Consider the following 18634-nt stretch of genomic DNA (forward strand, 5'->3'; position numbering starts at 1 on the left):
AGGGATGAAAACATAATTATATCTCTTTATAGGTCCCTGGTAAGGCCTCATCTGGAGTATGCAGTGCAGTTGTGGACTCCAGTCCTTACGAGGGATATAAATGAGCTGGAGAGAGTGCAGAGACGTGCAATTTAACAGGTTAGAGGTGTGAAAGACTTAAATTATGAGGGTAGACTGTTAAGGTTGGGGTTGTTTTCTCTGGAAAAAAGGTGCTTGCGAGGGGACATGATTACACTTTACAAGTACATTAGAGGACGTTATAGACAAATGGCAGGGGACCTTTTTAACCATAAAGTGGATCACCGTACCAGAGGCCACCCCTTTAGACTAGAAGAAAAGAACTTTCATTTGAAGCAACGTAGAGGGTTCTTCACAGTCAGGACAGTGAGGTTGTGGAATGCACTGCCGGGTAATGTTGTGATGGCTGATTCAGTTAATGGCTTTAAGAATGGCTTGGATGATTTCTTGGATAGACATAATATCAAAGGCTATTGTGATACTAAACTCTATAGTTAGTATAGGTATGGGTATATAGAATTTATGTGAAAGTAGGGAGGGGGGTGTGTATGGATGCTGGGTTTTCATTTGGAGGGGTTGGACTTGATGGACTTTGTCTTTTTTCAACCCGATTTGACTATGTAACTATGTAACTATGTAACAAGAATATCATTAACAAAACTATACACTTACAATTGGTTCCTGTAGCCAAAGGCGTATGAGAGTTGCCAGTGTGTAATACAATACCAACAGCATAACAGGATTGGTATACTGATTCCATGGTAGACTGTTGTTTGCAAAAAATTTCCAAGTGTTACCGCAGTCGGTTCGAACTAATGAAGTAACACCAAACAACCTGTCAGACAAAAAACCATTAGCCCCTCTTTATTATAAATGGAAATAATAAGGTGAAGACAAAATGCATGTTTCTAGTCTGGAGGTTCAACTTTAAGGGGCAAATTTACTTAGGGTCGAATATCGAGGGTTAATTAACCCTCGATATTCTACTGCCAAATGTAAATCCTTCGACTTCGAAAATCGATGTCGAAGGATTTACTGCAAATAGTTCAATCGAACAATTAAATCCTTCGAATCGTCTGATTTCGAAGGATTTTAATCCATCGATCAAACGATTTTTCTTCAACCTAAAAATTGATAGAAAGCCTATGGTGACCTTCCCCATAGGCTAACATGGCACCTCCGTAGGTTTTAGGTGGCAAAGTAGGGGGTCGAAGTTTTTTTTAAAGAGACAGTACTTCGACTATCGAATGGTCGAATAGTCGAACGATTTTTAGTTCAGATCGTTCAATTCAAAGTCGTAGTCGAAGTAGCCAATTCGATGGTCGAAGTAGCCAAAAAAATCAATCGAAATTCAAAGTTTTTTTTATTCTATTCCTTCACTCGAACTAAGTAAATGGGCCCCTTAGTGTATATTAGAGAATGGCTATTTCAAAGCAAAGTTTCAATGGGCCTTCATTGTTATTTTATTTTTATAGTTTATGAGTTATTTGCCTCCTTTTTCTGATTCTTCCCAGCTTTCAAATGGGGGTCACTGGTCCCATCTAAAAATCAAATGCTATGTAAGGCTACAACTGTATTGTTATTAATTCTTTTTATTACTCAGTTTTCTCTTCAGTCTCTCTCCTATTTATATTCTAGTCACTTATTCAAATAAAAAAAATGAAAACCAATTGCAATTGCAAATTGTCTCAAAATATCACTCTTTACATCATACTTAGGGGCATATTTACGAAGGGTCGAATTTCGAATTGAAAAAATTTCAAAATTTGAATTCAAAAAGACCAACTGAAATTAAGTCAAAGTGTTTTTTTGGTCGAAAAGGTCAGTTCAAATGGGTCTGCATCCGGCAGAATTCAAATTGTACGAAACAAAGGAATATCGCATTCAATCGAATTCAATTCAAAGTTTTTCCATAAAAGACTTTGCTTTTTTCAAAGTCCACCAATTGACTTTGGCTAAAACAGCAATTTGGCAGGTTTTAGATGGCAAATGGTCGAATTTTTAAAGAGACAGTACAATTTTGTAATTTTTTTCAAATTCTAATTTGCACTATTCCCTAGTCGAAGTACACAAAAATAGATTGAAATTAAAAATCTTTTTCATTTGAAAATTCACCTCGACCTTTGATAGATCTGCCCCTAAAAGTTAATTTAAAGATGAACAGCTCCTTTAAAAAGGATGTTTACATATATAACTGCATGAAACCATAATGCACAGAACTGATTGTGAATATAATGTTTGCCCCAGATCTGTAACCTAGGGTTTAATCTATGAGTTGGGATCCAAAAATTACTCTTAAAGGAACAGTAACACCAAAAAAAAGTATTTTAAAGGAAAGACAATATAATGTAGTGTTGTCCTGCATTGGTACAACTGGTGTGTTTGCTTCAGAAACTCTACTATAGTTTATATACTGTAAATAAACTGCTGTGTAGCCATGGGGGCAGCCATTCAAAGCTGAAATAGGAGAAAAGGCACAGATTGCACAGCAGATAAGCTCTGTAGTACACAATGGGATTCTTCAGAATTTATCTGTGTATCCTGTGCTTGGATGGCTGCCCCCATGGCTACACAGCAGCTTGCTTATATAAACAATTTCTAGTAGAATTTCTGAAGCAAACACACCAGTTTTACCAGTGCAGAGCAAAACTATACTATATTGTCATTTCTTTAAAACACTTTTGTTTTTTGGTGTTACTGATCCTTTAATGCTTTGGGGTACGTTTTCTGCAATGAAATGTCTTCCTGCAATAGAAAATGAACAAAATCTAAATAAATAAAACTAATACTTTGGTCATCAAGCTCATAGCTCAGGCCAGCTGTTCTTTTGGGATCTGACAGCTATGTGATCCCATATATAGGTGGGGAACGATGAACCCTGCCAACCTTCTTTGCCACCAATGTTGTCAGAAGCAAGTACATCTAGTGCACAGTACCATTGTGTCTGTGCTGCTCAACTAGGGTCCAGAAAGATAGAATTTACTGTCAGGAGCAACACTCTGTACTGCGTACTGGAAAGCAAAGTGATACACATGATAGCAATCGCTGCAAGACATGTAGTGGGCTTCAATGAGGGGTGAGTGAAAAAAAGGGGGCACATGAGCAGAATGTGGAAATCTCCTTGATCGCCCCTTCCTTACACACAGAAGCTTCTGTTAAAGATGAGACACACTTGGTGACCCATGAAGTAAATCTGTGAGTGCTTCTGAGAGAATGACTAATAATTCTAGCAAATTTTTACTAAAAAGATTTGAACCTAATCCAAACATTAGATTATGACTTGATTCACTTGTATGACTAAAACTCAGATTAAAGATTTGGTTGGGTCACATAGTGTGTGCGTGTGAATCTCCTGTTTTTTCCCCCTTTTCTTAACCACAAATCCTCTGTGGGGAAATCTTTTATTCATCCTCAACAAGATGAATATTTTACAGGATTTTTTTTTATTCCAGGATTATTCCAGTATTGTTTATATTACTGAAGGCAAATGTTGAAAAACTATATGTCCAAGCAAATAACTATTTAGCATAAAATAAGGAGTGTTTTTTGGGGCTTTCATCAAAATACATTTTTAACAGCTTAGGCACTATCAATTTAAGCTCTTATAATTGTAATTAGTTCCATTCCTGAACTCGCCAAGAGTGGGTGTAACAATGAGGGCAGTGTAAGGGTCAGGCCACACAGGCCGTTTTGGGGAGATTTGGTCGCCTGGCGACTAATCGCCTCGTTTTTGTGGTGACCAATCTCCCCAAACGCCTTCCCTGACTCTGTGCCGGCTAAAATGAAAAACCGCCGGCGCTAATCACACGCGGAGGTTCGTTTTCCGAAGTGGCCCGAAGTGGCCCGAAGGAGGCGATTAGTCGCCAGGCGACCAAATCTCCCTAAAACGCCCTGTATGGCCTGACCCTTAAGCATACAACTATGATCAGCGTAACCCAGTAATATAGGGCACATATATTCATTAGTATTTTCCATGATATCATGGAAAAGCTCAAACAGATTGTTCTGGTTCAGTTTGGAGCAGTTTGTAGTAGTAGAGTGAGCTAGAAGTTTGACCTTCTGCATGGCAACCCAACCCAGCAAAATTACACCAACATAACCATAGAATTACTTTTCTTAATACTTTACTAGCTAAAACAATAAACACTAATATAAACTTGCCAACGAGTAACATAATTCTGCAACAAAGTTTAGATTTGACTTGTAAAAAATATTTTCATATTGAAATTTCTGTTTAATAAAACTTAAATCAGATACACTACCTTATCTCCTAATTCAATTCTTTGTTTTCCATAGACTTTAATGGAGTTCTCAAGTGAAAAAACATGAGATATAGTTTTCTTATCAAAATTAATCTGGCCGATTATTTTCTTTAAATTTTGGGTGTGCCATGGATATTTTTCAGCCATTTTTAAAAAAAAAACAAAATTACCCTTTCTTTATGAAGTCTGCAAAGTAGCAGGAGCAAGCAGAGAGCCTGGTCATGTTTCACTTGAATCAGTTTCTTGCAATCTCCTCCAATCTGTATATATTATTTCTGTCATCCATCCTATCAATCTGCTGTTATATAATGCATTTAAGACACTTACCTGGCATAGAAATCATTTGGTGGAATAATCTCTTGGAAAAACTGCAACTGATACAGATAAAGTCCAATTAAGTGCCCTGCACTAAATATAGCCATTAATACACATAGACAGCTGAATATCAGCGGATCAAATACTCGGCAACAGGACCACCATGTGCATAGCCCCAAAAATACAAAGAAATACACAGCTGAGGTCAAAGACGGCAACATCATGCCTGGGGGAAAAAACGACAAGGGAAATTGTCAATATAATTATCGCATCAACAAACTTTTACATATATTATCATCCATGAAGGTTTTGAGAGTAAAGGTTTAAGAAGTTCTATGCTGTACTAACCTGTTAAACCAAGTAAAATTGTAATAACTACTTTCCCAGCGGTGGTTATAATGTTGCCAATAAGTTCTTTAAGTACTGATGCAAATGAAGCAATTCTGCGAAGAATTTTTAATTTTGTGCTTTCTTCAGCTGCCTCAAATCCATCATCTTCTCCATCAAAGTCTTCCTCATACATTATTGCATCATCAAGGTCCACCTTTCCTACTTCTGTCTAAATTGAAAGAAATATAATATGAATTGCAACCACTTTTCTAAAACTACAGGTTCCTGCAGTTCTACAAAAGAGATGGTCTAAAAACAATGACATTTAATTTGGATGCACACAAAACCAACACTAGTTTCTCTTATTTAAAATCCCACTAGTGGGGGGAATTTGCATAAGTAGAGTACATTGAAACTGTAGAACAGGGGTGTCCAAAGTTTTTGTAACGAGGGCCAGATCTGGCGAGGTGAAAATGTGTGGGGGCTGACCATTCAGCCTGACATTCTTTGAACCATTAAAATAATTTAAACAAGGAATCACGTAGCCGTAGCAGTAATACTTGGGCATATTAGTGAAATGATCTGCCACTTGGTCTATACTGCTGCCTGTGTGCTGAAGGTGTTAGCAATAGACATGTAATGGCACGTAGTGACACGCCGCTCTGACATACTTTAGGGCTGAAGGTGTCAGTAGACGTACTGACGTACCAGTACAGTAAACTAAAGAAGTATGGCGTTACTACGTTCCAGTACATGGCAGCAGTATAGACACAGGCAGCAGTATAGACCAAGTGGCAGAACATTTCACTCATGTTTCACATCCAGCAAACCTTAGCATGGTATTCGGAGCTCTCCCAACCTGGCTTCCCCCTGAGATGGTTGCTCTTGCATAATTCTTTACTGTACTGGCACGTCAGTACGTCTATTGACACCATCAGTCCTAATGAAGTATGTGAGAGTGGTGCGTCACTACGTGCCAGTACATGTCTATTGCTAACACCTTCAGCACACAGGCAGCAGTATAGAACAAGTGGCAGATCATTTCACTAATGTGCCTTAATATTACTGCTATGGCTACGCGTTTCCTGATCGCACTGTGCTTGAGGGCCGCATTATTATTAATTTCATGACGGAGGCTGAGGGCCGATGTAAATTTGAAAATGGGCCGCAATTGGCCCCCAGGCCTGACTTTGGACATGCCTGCTGTAGAACAAAATATAATGAAGTTAAATGTCTGTTAAGGAAACACCAGATTTACAAAGTAATTACTTCATTTATTTCATGAATACACTTTAGTGTAAAATTATTATTCAGAATACCAAAACTAGAGTGCTTAATGACGTCGAAGTTTTTTTGGGGTCGAAGTGGGTCGAATCGTACGATTGTACTTCGAATCGTATGATCATACTTAGATTCAAAGTTTTTTTAACTTCGACCTTCGATCTCCCAAACTGCCACAATTGCCTCCATATAGGTTGTAGGAGGTCCCCCATAGGCAGCACTTCGGCAGCTTTTAGGTGGCGAATGGTCAAAGTCGAAGTTTTAAAGAGACAGTACTTCAACCTTCGAATTTCAAAGTTTTTCAAATTCAAATCGAAGTATGATTATTTCCTAGTCGAAGTACACAAAAAATAGCTTGAAATTCGAAGTTTTTCACTTCGAAACTTCACCTCGACCTTTGATAAATATGCCCCTATATGTTTTATTTTAATACTATAAATAATGTTTAGTTAAATGGCTAGTAATATTATAATAATAATAATTATTATTTTTATTTTGCATCTGATTTATTTTATATTTTGTATGTGTTCAAATGTTCTACAGAAATTCTGTTTTCTGGTTTTATGTCTTCAAAGAACGGCAAAACCTGGCACATGTGCAGTGTGCAAAGTATGCAGAACTATAGGTTCCATGCAGGATGCTGCCACTTTGCAGAGTGATTTGACTACATTGGAAAACTGGGCAGCAAACTGGAAAATGAGGTTCAATGTTGATAAATGCAAGGTTATGCACTTCTGCAAAAATAATATAAATACCAGTTATACACTAAATGGCAGTGTGTTGGGAGTTTCCTTAATTGAGAAGGATCTAGGGGTGGTTTGTGGATAACAAGTTGTCTAATTCTGAGCAGTGTCATTCTGTGGCTACTAAAGCAAATAAAATTCTGTCTTGTATAAAAGGGGCATTAACTGAAGAGATGAAAACCTAATTTTGCCCCTTTATAGGTCCCTGGTAAGGGACCTATACTCATCTGGTATAGTTTTGGGCTCCAGTCCTTAAGAGGGATATAAAGGAGCTGGAGAGAGTGCAGAGACTAAGTGCAACTAAACTGGTTAGAGGGATGGAAGACTTAAATTATGAGGGTAGACTGGTTGGGTTGTTTTCTCTGGAAAAAAGACACTTGAGAGGGGACATGATAACACTTTACAAGTGTAGGGAATACAGGGTTATGGGAGATAGCTCATAGTACAAGTTGATCCAGAGACTAGTCCCATTGCCATTTTGGAGTCAGGAAGGAATTTTTCCCCATGTGAGGCAAATTGGAGAGGCTTCAGATGGGGTTTTTTTTTGCCTTCCTCTGGATCAACTAGCAGTTAGGCAGATAAAAAAAACAAAATAAATAAATAAAAGGTTACTATGTTACATTAGAGGACATTATAAACAAATAGCAGGGGACCTTTTTACCCATAAAGAGGATCACCGTACCATAGGCCACCCCTTTCAGAATAGTGGAAAAAAAACTCATTTGAAGCAGTGTTGGTGGTTCTTCACAGTCAGGACAGTGAGGTTGTGGAATGCACTGCCGGGTGATGTTGTGATGGCTGATTCAGTTAATGCCTTTAAGAGGGGCTTGGATGATTTCTTGGATAAGCATAATACCATAGGCTATTGTGATACTAAAATATATAGTTAGTGTATGAGTATATATAATTTATGTAAGTGTATGGAGGGGTCAGTGTGCGTGTGTATGAATGCTGGGTTTCATTTGGAGGGGTTGAACTTGATGGACTTTGGATGTTTTTCAACCTGATCTAACTATGTAACTATGCAGAAAAGCCTGTGTGTTCATTTAGTGCACAAAAATGTATAGTTTTAAAGACATGCCTCTTCGTCAGATATGCTAATCAGTGAGGCTGTGAGGTACTTAAAGGGTAACAAAGTGGCAGTTTCTATGTATTGTAAATATGGATTATTGTACCATATACAATTGAAAGATGTCACTGTGTTACCCTATGATGTTTTTGTCCCTCTTTACATTTTTCAGATGTAGGGAGATAAAGTCATATGAGAATTGACTGAACATTGGCCTATTTAAATGGAGTTTAAGTTTTCTCACTAGAGCAAATTCACTACTGTTCCACTTCTCAGCAAAAAAATGTTTTCAATTTGTTATGGTTGATGAACAGGGCTACGGCCAAGGCAAGTCAATTGAAGCTAACCATGGAAAGGGTTGAAAGTACAATTAACAAAGAAAAATGTGTATGGTCAAACAGTCACACATGAAAATTGTTATGCACATATGGTTTATATAAATTGCACAGGAAATCATGCAGGCACAGTGTAGGAATATTACAAAATGGATTTTGTTCATGACCACATAGAAAAAGGAAAAATCTACTTTGGTTATCTTTTCTCTAAATACACCTCATTGCGACAATAACAAATCTCTGCATCTATTGCGTTGTGTGAGCAGGTTTACTGAACCCTTTCATGAGTTTCATTCTTTTGTGATCACAGAAAACTATAATTACTCTGTATGAACACACTTTGACATTTTAAAAAAATTCTTTGCTAATCGCAGAAAATATAACAGTGTCATGTTTGTAAAGTATGAACCAAATTTAGAAAATCAAGGTTTGTAAGATTGTTCCTAGCATTTTTATAATATTTTGTCATCATAGAGGAAAATAAGAAATGACTAGAAGTCGTGTAAGTGTAATCCATTACATGAGCCCTTCAGTGAGTATCAGATGAGAGCATAATTGTTCCAATGAAAGAGAATAAATAGCCGACAAGTTTTACTGAACATAGGCACTGAAATAGGAGGAGGAACAAGAATCAAATCTAAAAGCAAATCAATAGTTTACGAGCAATCTACTTTTTGTAGTCTTTTAATAATACATTAATCCGCAACGTCGTCGTCTTCTTCATACCCTAAGGGGCAGATTTATCAAGGGTCGAATTTGACATTTATGTACTGTCCCTTTAGGAATTCAACTATTCACCATCTAAAACCTGCCGAATTGGTGTTTTAGCCTATGGGGACCTCCTACAATCAATTTGGAGTTGTTTGGTGGACTTTTTAACTTTAAATTTTTATCAAATTCGATTCGAGTTTGCAGCTTGATCCTATTCACCCGTATTTAAAAAAACATTTTTTTTAAAATAAATTTTGGTCATTTTTTTCTAATTTCAAGTTGATGGGAGTTGATGGAAGTTTTTAGAAACTCCCATATACTCGAAGTGTCGACCCTTGATAAATCTGCCCCTAAGTGTGATACACATTTAAAAGAAAAAGCTACACCACAGGTGTAAAATATATTGCAGATCTTGTTGGCGGGAGACTAATTTTTTTTTTGGTCACATGTCAGGAACTTATTTTTCTAAATATGAAATGGTAAAGTAGAATTTACAAAAAGCAACTTCTGAAGCCAATGCAAAGAGGAAAAACTTATTTAACTGATGACCAAGTTCTGAAAATCTACTGGAACAACCTTTCTGGACCTGCATCTCTACAGTGCTATGCAGATTGTTTGGTCAGCGATTTTCACAAAGATCGTACTAGAAGTCAACCTTTACAATTAGACATATATATGTATAATATTTTAAGCTTTATCTTCTGTTTCTGAGGCACCAGAAATGATCTGTAACTATGTAGTGCCACTGTTTTACTGGGGATTACAAGTCATTCTACTGAAGAACATACTGTAGCTCTTTAGGGATGTAAAAAAAACTGAAAATGGAACAAAACAAGAATTTGTTTAGATATCATTTCAGCCATCCTATATACAAAGCTGTTACACATTAAATGCCTCATTTGTGAAGTTGAATGCAGCATGCAAAGTGCCAACAAAGTACACAATCTGCCCTTTTCTTGCACTTTGCAAGTGGCATTTGGCTGTGTGCAAATAGCTGCAGGACTCTGTGCCCCCTATTTAGAGTTCAGAAACCTGATGCGAAGCCTTTTGAACCAGCAGTGGCATGGGGAGGGACATTGGTGTCCCCCAACCCACCCTCTATTCACCCCTAGCTTGACACGTAAGGTAGGGTGTGGCAGGAGGCACAGTCTGCATTTAGGCCCTGGGGCTGAGCTGCGTCTCCTGATGCTTCTCTGAGCTTGCTTCTAAGAAAGTGGCTAGATGCCATAAAACGTGTTAAGCCTAAGGTTCCACTTCATGTGTTTTAATGAGATGGCGATGATAAAAGATATCTTTTAATATACAGACAAGTTTTGCTGCACTAGAAAATAACATATTTCTAATTAGGAATTTCCCAATATGAAGAAGAATTACATTTTCAATTTTAGGATAGACTTCCTTTATAATTTTGCCATAACTCTGTTCAGCATGTTGCACAACTGCAAAATTTCAATGGTTGAAAATCCTAGTTGCAAATTTTTTCTTTATTGAATTTCAATAGGGAAAAGGAGAATTACAGAAAGAAAAATATGGCACTTATATATGTACATCGTTAGGCAAAACATTTAAAACTGTGCCTCGTTGCAAATTTTACTGCAGAGAAGGGTGTTATTGGGGGCAGTGGCAGTCCATTAGAAGAAACCCAATGGCGTGCCCTGCCATCATGATTATAGCCGCACAATGAAGCAAATTGGGGGATAAATCCTGTGTGTTTATATAGTGAATAAATTACCCTCTGTTGTAAAATATAAGGATATTACAAGTTACTGAGGAGTTCCATGATTATATAAAAACTCGATAAGCTACGATTATAACCGGTCATGGGACTCCGATAACTACGATTATAACCGATAACATCACTAAGCACCGTTTTTAAGGATATAATTTACAGGATATTCATGGCTCTTGTGTACACAAAAGCCACGAATATCCTGTAAATTATATCCTTATAAACGGTGAGTTCTGATGTCATCAGTTATAAACGGTGAGTTCTGATGTCATTTATGTCACATGGCTCACTGAAATCCCCAGTTGTACAATATGAGGATATTAGAAGTTACCTCGTAGTTCCATGACCTGTATAAAAACACTCGGCCTTCGGCCTCGTGTTTTTATATGGTCATGAAACTCCTCAGTAACTTATAATATCCTTATATTCTTCAAGAGGGGGTAATTTATTCACTATATAATGCAATGTTTTGGGGACATGTCCTTCCTGTTAAAGGAATTATGTCAAGGGAAAGCAAGTTTTCTTTTACAATCAGTTAACTCCTCCAGCAAAATCCTGCATTGAACTATGTTTTCCTGTACTCAATTTAAAGGAGATAGTATACTGTACATCTGTTGGCATAAGCTACATAAATAAGTTTTGTATTAAAAATGTATGAAAAATGCCATTATAAAGTTCTGAGTGCACAAGAGGTTTGTTTTAACCTTTACTACCTCCACTCCCAGATGGTAGGGTTGCCACTAGGGATGCCGAATCCTTCTGCCCGGCTGAACAGAAATCCTAATTTGCATATGTAAATTAGGGGCAGGGAGGGAAACCGCTTGACTTTTCGTCACAAAACAAGGAAGTAAAAAATGTTTCCCCTTCCCACCTCTAATTTGCATATGCAAATTATGATTCGGTTCGGTATTCAGCGAATCTTTCGCAAAGGATTCGGGGTTCGGCCGAATCCAAAATAGTGGATTCGGTGCATCCCTAGTTGCCACCTTAACATCTGCCTGTGACCTGTGCAAGGGGTGGGCTGGTGACATCACGGGGGCAGATTAGTGACAAAATAGGCCAGGCCTCATCATCATGGGTGGGGCAAGTGATGTCACAGGAGTGGGTCTATGATGTGGCGATCATTGATTGGCTGACCACCATATCAATTGAGGGGGGTCCTGTCCGGTTTTCTTATTTGACCCAGGCAGCCCTTCTGAAAACTGGGCTGGTGGCAACCCTACCAGAAGGAGACCACTGTAGCGCAGCAGGAATAGTCAAACAGCTATAGAGTAAAAGGCAGGGTTGACGCACACCTACAACACCATAGAACTGTCTACCTAACATACAAACCATTCTTCCTGGTTGTTACTTGCCAAGTCTTACCACTTACCTATAACTAAAAATAAATCCATATAAGTTAAAGATTTGTATAAGAGGACAAAACTGACTGTAGCTGTCAAAATCAAATTCCTATAGCTGTCAAAATGTACCAGCAAAAGGAGGAAAAATGTGCTTTCATGTGCCGCGCAAGTATTCCTTGCACTTGGAAAACAGAGCTTTCTAAATCAGTTTTCACACATATGATAAAATATATTTAAATGTATATTTTTATTTGTTTAATATTTATACCCATTTGTAATAAGACACAAAGGTGTCAATTTATGAACATTTTGATAAGTATTATGGGTAAAAACCATGAAAACCTCTAATGTAAAACAACAGCATGTAAAAGCTGTAGCTGTCATAAAGTAGCCTTGTAAAATATTTAGCAGTTTTTCAGAGGTTTGTTTCACTTGTAAGCACACAAAAATAAGGCATAAAAGAGGATTTTGCATTCTTAGGGGCACATTTACTTAGGGTCAAATATCGAGGGTTAGTAAACCCTCGATATTTGACCGTTGAAGTTAAATCCTTCGACTACGAATATCGAAGTCGAAGGATTTACCGTTATTCGTTCGATCGAACGATCGAAGGAATAATCGTTCGATCGAACGATTAAATCCTTCGAATTGAACGATTCAAAGGATTTTAATCCATCGATCGAACAATTTTCCTTCGATCAGAAATTGGCTAGAAAGCCTATGGAGACCTTCCCCATAGGCTAACATTGGTGCTCCGTAGGTTTTAGGTGGCGAAGTAGGTGGTCAAAGTTTTTTTTAAAGAGACAGTACTTCGACTATCGAATGGTCGAATAGTCGAATGATTTTTAGTTTGAATCGTTTGATTCAAAGTCGTAGTCGAAGTAGCCAATTCGATGGTCGAAGTAGCCAAAAAAATACTTCAAAATTCAAAGTATTTTTTATTCTAATCCTTCACTCGAGCTAAGTAAATGTGCCCCCTAATGTGTGTTTAGTTGTTGGTGAAAAAAACTTTAAAACTACACAAATTTGAATTTCGATAAATAGGCCTCTAAGATTGCCCAAATGAAGTAACCCACAGCAACCACTAAGATGTTTGTGTTTAAACACATGACCAGTAAATGCCTACTGTTGATTGGTTGCTAATGGTGATTAGACCAGTAGCAAACAGTTCACATTTTATTTCATTTTCCTTTGAGATCGTGTTACAGATGAAGAACTAGACAACAATTCATTCTACATTGTAATGATTGAGATGTCAACCCTACCAACTGTATCCATGGCCACAGTCACACATTTCAGGACATATTTTAACAGGAAAGCATACATACCATTTCTTCATTTACAAACTGTGGATTGTATTGTGCATCCTCTTCAGTAACTGTTTTCTGAACTAGTTTTCTGCAAACCAACAAGGTAGCCAGACTTGCAATAAACATTCCGATATCTGGTGCAAACACCCGGATTCCATTACCAGCGTCTGCACCTTTTACACTATAAATACAGAAAAGATCATTATTAGTTATCACATGTAACACGTCTGTTTAAAGGGCTAGTTCACTTGTACTCTTTTCAGATTTCAAAAGTGGGGGCAGCCAGACGCATACTACTTTTTGTGTGTTACCTATTTTTCAATTTAGGCCCTCTCTATTTATATTTTGCATGGTTACTACAATAAACTGGAGCCTAGCAGCCAGATAGCAGCTGAAATTCCAAGAGAGCTGCTGAACAAAAAGCTAAATAATTAAAAAAGAAATACAGACGTTCTTAAAGGAGAAGGAAAGCTACAGAGGCATTTTATCGCCAATAGATTAGCTGCAATAGAGCAAGCTAGAATGCTATATTTATTCTGTAGAATGTTTTACCATACCATACCTGAGTAAAAAGCTCTAGAAGCTCTCTGTTTGTTTAGGATAGGAGCTGCAGTATTAACATGGTGTGACATCACTTCCTGCTTGAGTCTCTCCCTGCTCTGGGCTCAGATTACAGCAGAGAAGGGAGGGGAGGGGGAAGAGGAGCAAACTGAGCATGCTCTTGCCCAGGGCAATGAGGTTTAAGCTGAAGGCAGGAAGTCTGATACAGAAGCCCACGTGTACACAATAGAAGGAAAGAAATGCTGTGTTTCTTTTGACAGGGGACTCAGAGCAGCACTACTTTGGGGGTTTACTGGTATATTTAGGGGGACCTTTCTGATAAGGCTTACTTAGTTTTAACCTTTCCTTCTCCTTTAAATAACAACCAATTGCAAATTGTCTGGAATCACTGTCTAAATTCTATAAAAAGTTATTTTAAAGGTGAACTACCCCTATTAATTATTTCAGATACATAATGCTGCCTCCAGAATGTTTGCATTTACTCTGGCTATGTTTTAATTCTTAATACTTATAAATCCTAAAAATATACAAAAACTAAGAAGTAATTGTGTTTGATTAGCCCAAGTAATACATAGTCTTTGGTCTACAATTATTTTTATTTGAAAATGCCTGTATTTATTCCAGTAGGGCTTTTTGGGAGCATTTAAGGAATATGGATTATCAAAACTCTGATACACAATACAAGTAAATATATAATCGCTTGTTTTTTTATCACTTGTCAGGCACTATAGTTCCAGACTCTGCACAGGGTTGGACTGGTGGGTGCAGGGCCCACCGGGGCTGCTGCCCCAGGAGCCCCTGCACCTCCCAAGGGGCACCCGCAACCTCCTACAGGGGCCGCTGCAACCCACCCTCCCCCGAGCACGCATAAATAAAACCCACTGTACCTTTAGCGTGTCAGGGAAGGGAGATGAGTGGCTTGGGCGAGCACCAGTGGGGATAAGGTCTGGGCCAGCGGGTCCCACAGGGGTTTTTCTTGGTGTCCCACTATACCAGTCTGACCCCTGCAAATCACTGATACTACAAATGAAAAACTATAAAAACAATACAGCACTTGAACTGCAAAATCTGTTTCAGTCTGTTATACTATAGTAATATATACTATAGTAGAAAATAACTGATTCGCTTTTCATAAAAATATTCCTCTCTCAAAAGCTTGTTGTTATACTCCATTGAAATAACACCTAAAATAACAAAAGTGATCTTAGTATATAATAAAGATGTCACTGCACATAAAAAGGAATCAGCACTTTGAGTTCTTGAAAATGATCATCAAATTCTAGTTTTGGCACATCCCATGGGAATGCAGAGCAGGATATATGTAGGTGCATATATGATACTGCATATCTTCTGTGATGGGAAAGAGAATAAGGAAATGACATATTTTTCCTGTCAAAACACTGACCAAATGCTGTTTTAGGCATCATTACAATAGATTTCTAATAGCATCATGCTTGGAATGATTTATCATATCTATTTTACAGGAACAGTTTCAATGTATGATGAACTGACTGAGAAGTTTTCCTTTATTTTGTCAGTAGCTTGTTGACAAAGAGTGGAATGTAAAAGTCCCTGAATAGTTATAAAATCTGTGTGGCTCTCATTTATATGGAGACATTTCAAACACTTGGGGGCAAATTTACTTATGGTCGAATATCGAGGGTTAATTAAACCTCAATATTCGACTGCCGAATAGAAATCCTCCAACCTCAAATATCGAAGTCGAAGGATTTAGCGCTATTCCTACGATCGAATGAAGGAATAATCGCTCGGATTTTAATCCATTGATCGAACATTGGCCTCGGTAGGTTTTAGGTGGCGAACTAGGGGGTTGAAGTATTTTTTAAAGAGACAGTACTTAGACTATCGAATGGTCGAATAGTTGAACGATTTTTAGTTCGAATCGTTCGATTCGAAGTCGAAGGTCAAAGTTGAAGGTCGAAGTAGCCCATTCGATGGTCGAAGTACTAAGCCAAAAAAAACATTCGAAATTCGAAGTTTCTTTCCTGTATTCCTTCACTCAAGCTAAGTAAATGGGCCCCTTGGTGGTGGATGATTTCCCTACAGATTCAGAGCAGCACACTACCTTGAGCAAAGATAAATGTTTTCTGTAATTAGAGAGCAAGCAGATCACTCCCAAGAATACAATGGGAATAGTTGGGACAAAGGCCGTAACAACGGAGGAGATTAGGCTCCAACAAGCTTTTTTTTAACGGTAACTTTTTTTAATTCATTTTAATAACATACATTCAGCCAAGAGCATTACAGTTAGCGGTGTATAATAATTGGAAGCAACATTAAATGATACATCAGTAGCATATAAACAATATTTCGCCCATCCAGTGCATGACTATGTTTTTCCTTGCGTAGAATAATAGTGAGCGGTATCTATTTCTAGCATATTTGGACATTATAATATCATCTAGTACTCCCAGGAGGCATATAAGCGGAGAGACTATTGTTGGGAGGTCAGTGCGCAGTTAGTACCCTGAGAATTTTAGTCCAATATCTTGTTATTGGGGGGCAGGACCATCATGTGGTAGAAATTTGCTGGGGAGTTATTGCACCGGGGGCAAGAGGGGTCAGGTTGCCTTCTCATGGCATGCAACTTGCTTGGGGTTATATACAATTGGTGGATTATCTTGTATTGGACCATCCTATCCCTTGTTGAGATTAAATAGTTATAGCTGTTGTCGGTGGCTTCCTCCCAGTACTCTTGGGTTAATTGAGGAATATCCATTAGCCAACTAACTTTTGATGTTTCAAATGGCTTGGCTCCTGTGGCTAGAATGGTTTGATATAGTTGTGAAACTAGTTTAGGGGTGTCAGGTTCATGCAGAGTATGTCTATGGTTAGGAGATGTATGGGTGGAGTCAACGTGTTAAATTGTGCCTGGAATGCGTGTCGGAGCTGGAAATATCTATAAAAATTAGGTTTATCATTCTGGCATTTAAGAGAGAGTTATTTGTAGGGAAAGAAGGTGGAGTCTGTGACAAATACTGAGTGTGACCAAAATCCCTTTCTACTGGTCCCATTTTATCCATAGCTAACTGACTAGTACACATCTAATCCAAGATGGTGTTTCTTCTTTGTTCTACTTTCCCGCCAAAAAGCTTTAAACAAAGGAGCTCCCAGGATTGCCATCCAGAAGAGCTGGACAAACCCCTCCAAGGTATTTCCCCCTCCCCTAATGATGCAGCAGGGCCCCTGCCAATCAGACCTGCTTGGGTGGGGTTAACCAGAAGCAAGGCTGACCTCCCAGCCAATCAACCCTAGGGGGTGGGGAAAAGGCCAGATATACCAGAGGGGAGGGCTAGAGAGTTGTTGTTGTTCGTCTGGGGTGTAACCTGGCTGCGGCAGGGCACCCTCCTCTGCGGTTCCTTGGAGTTTATCCTAGCTGAGGCAGGAAGACTCCCTCCAACAGTTTGGATTTCCCTACCTCCCAGAGGACTGTTTATACCTGGATCCCCTTGAGGTATGGTTATTCTGTGGATTTACCCAAAGGCACTTTGCTCCTTACCCCTTTGAAATTGCCCAAAGGAACTCCCTGACTTTGTGTTTGGATTTGCCTGGAGGGCGTGTGCATCTTGGAGTGGATTGCTCCAAGGGAAGCTCTTTTCGGACCAGGAGTGTTTTGGACTTGGGGGAGTTCACATGCCAATGCCGTGTTCCTGATCTACCGCTTGTTTTATATCTGAAATAAACTCGTGTGTAAACCCCTCTTAAAGGTGTGGTATTTCCCTGTGTGTGCTAGTTGGTTTACGTGACAGAGTCTATAAGGAGGTCGTCTAGGTATTGATACCCGGGGTCGCTTACTGTAGGAAGGGAGTCAGATTTTGTTAATATCTCTAAATGTTTTTGCTGTAAGGTACACTGGAGCATTGCGCAAAACATATAAGAATTTGGGAAGATATATCATTTTCCAACAAGCTCTTAACTCAAGCTCTGCAGGTGGTTAGCTTTGTTTCTCCATTGCTGAACTATCTTTTTATATAAAGAACTAAAGCTGAACAAAAAATACAGGCTGTTGGGTTCTTAAATACTTTTGTAATAATCTTATATAATCTGTTATCTAACTTTCTACAAGTAATAAAGGGTGCTGGCTCAATGGCACACCTCCCAACAAATGAAAAATGTAAAGAGGGACAAAAATATTGGAGTATGGAAGAAAAAGAAAGACTACATCCATTCTGTGGAAATATGAAAGTTTTAACACATTTCTGGGAGTTTAAGGGCCTGTAGGAAACAATAAAACCTGTTTTAGAAAGCTACAGAAGCAGAAACAAAACTCTACATGTGGCAGAACTATAATGTACAGTGGTGTGAAAAACTATTTGCCCCTGATTTCTTATTCTTTTGCATGTTTGTCACACAAAATGTTTCTGATCATCAAACACATTTAACTATTAGTCAAAGATAACACAAGTAAACACAAAATGCAGTTTTTAAATGAGGGTTTTTATTATTTAGGGAGAAAAGAAATCCAAACCTGTGTGAAAAAGTAATTGCCCCCTGAACCTAATAACTGGTTGGGCCACCCTTAGCAGCAATAACTGCAATCAAGCGTTTGCGATAACTTGCAACGAGTCTTTTACAGCGCTCTGGAGGAATTTTGGCCCACTCATCT

General features: G+C 38.4%; 1 protein-coding gene across 5 annotated transcripts in view; it reads right to left on the reverse strand.

Annotated features, from left to right (window-relative positions):
• Positions 1 to 18634, reverse strand: part of LOC108695592 (piezo-type mechanosensitive ion channel component 2) — a 246704-nt gene that overhangs the window by 92352 nt on the left and 135718 nt on the right. For all 5 annotated transcript variants that reach the window (XM_041567810.1, XM_018224178.2, XM_041567809.1 and 2 more), the window contains exons 5-8: positions 13465 to 13627; positions 4944 to 5154; positions 4608 to 4821; positions 691 to 853 (exon numbers count right to left, since the gene is read on the reverse strand). In XM_041567810.1, coding sequence (XP_041423744.1) covers positions 691 to 853; positions 4608 to 4821; positions 4944 to 5154; positions 13465 to 13627 — 751 coding nt within the window. The remainder of the gene's footprint in view (positions 1 to 690; positions 854 to 4607; positions 4822 to 4943; positions 5155 to 13464; positions 13628 to 18634) is intronic.

Source organism: Xenopus laevis, chromosome 6S, assembly GCF_017654675.1.
Source record: "Xenopus laevis strain J_2021 chromosome 6S, Xenopus_laevis_v10.1, whole genome shotgun sequence".
NCBI lineage: Eukaryota > Metazoa > Chordata > Amphibia > Anura > Pipidae > Xenopus > Xenopus laevis.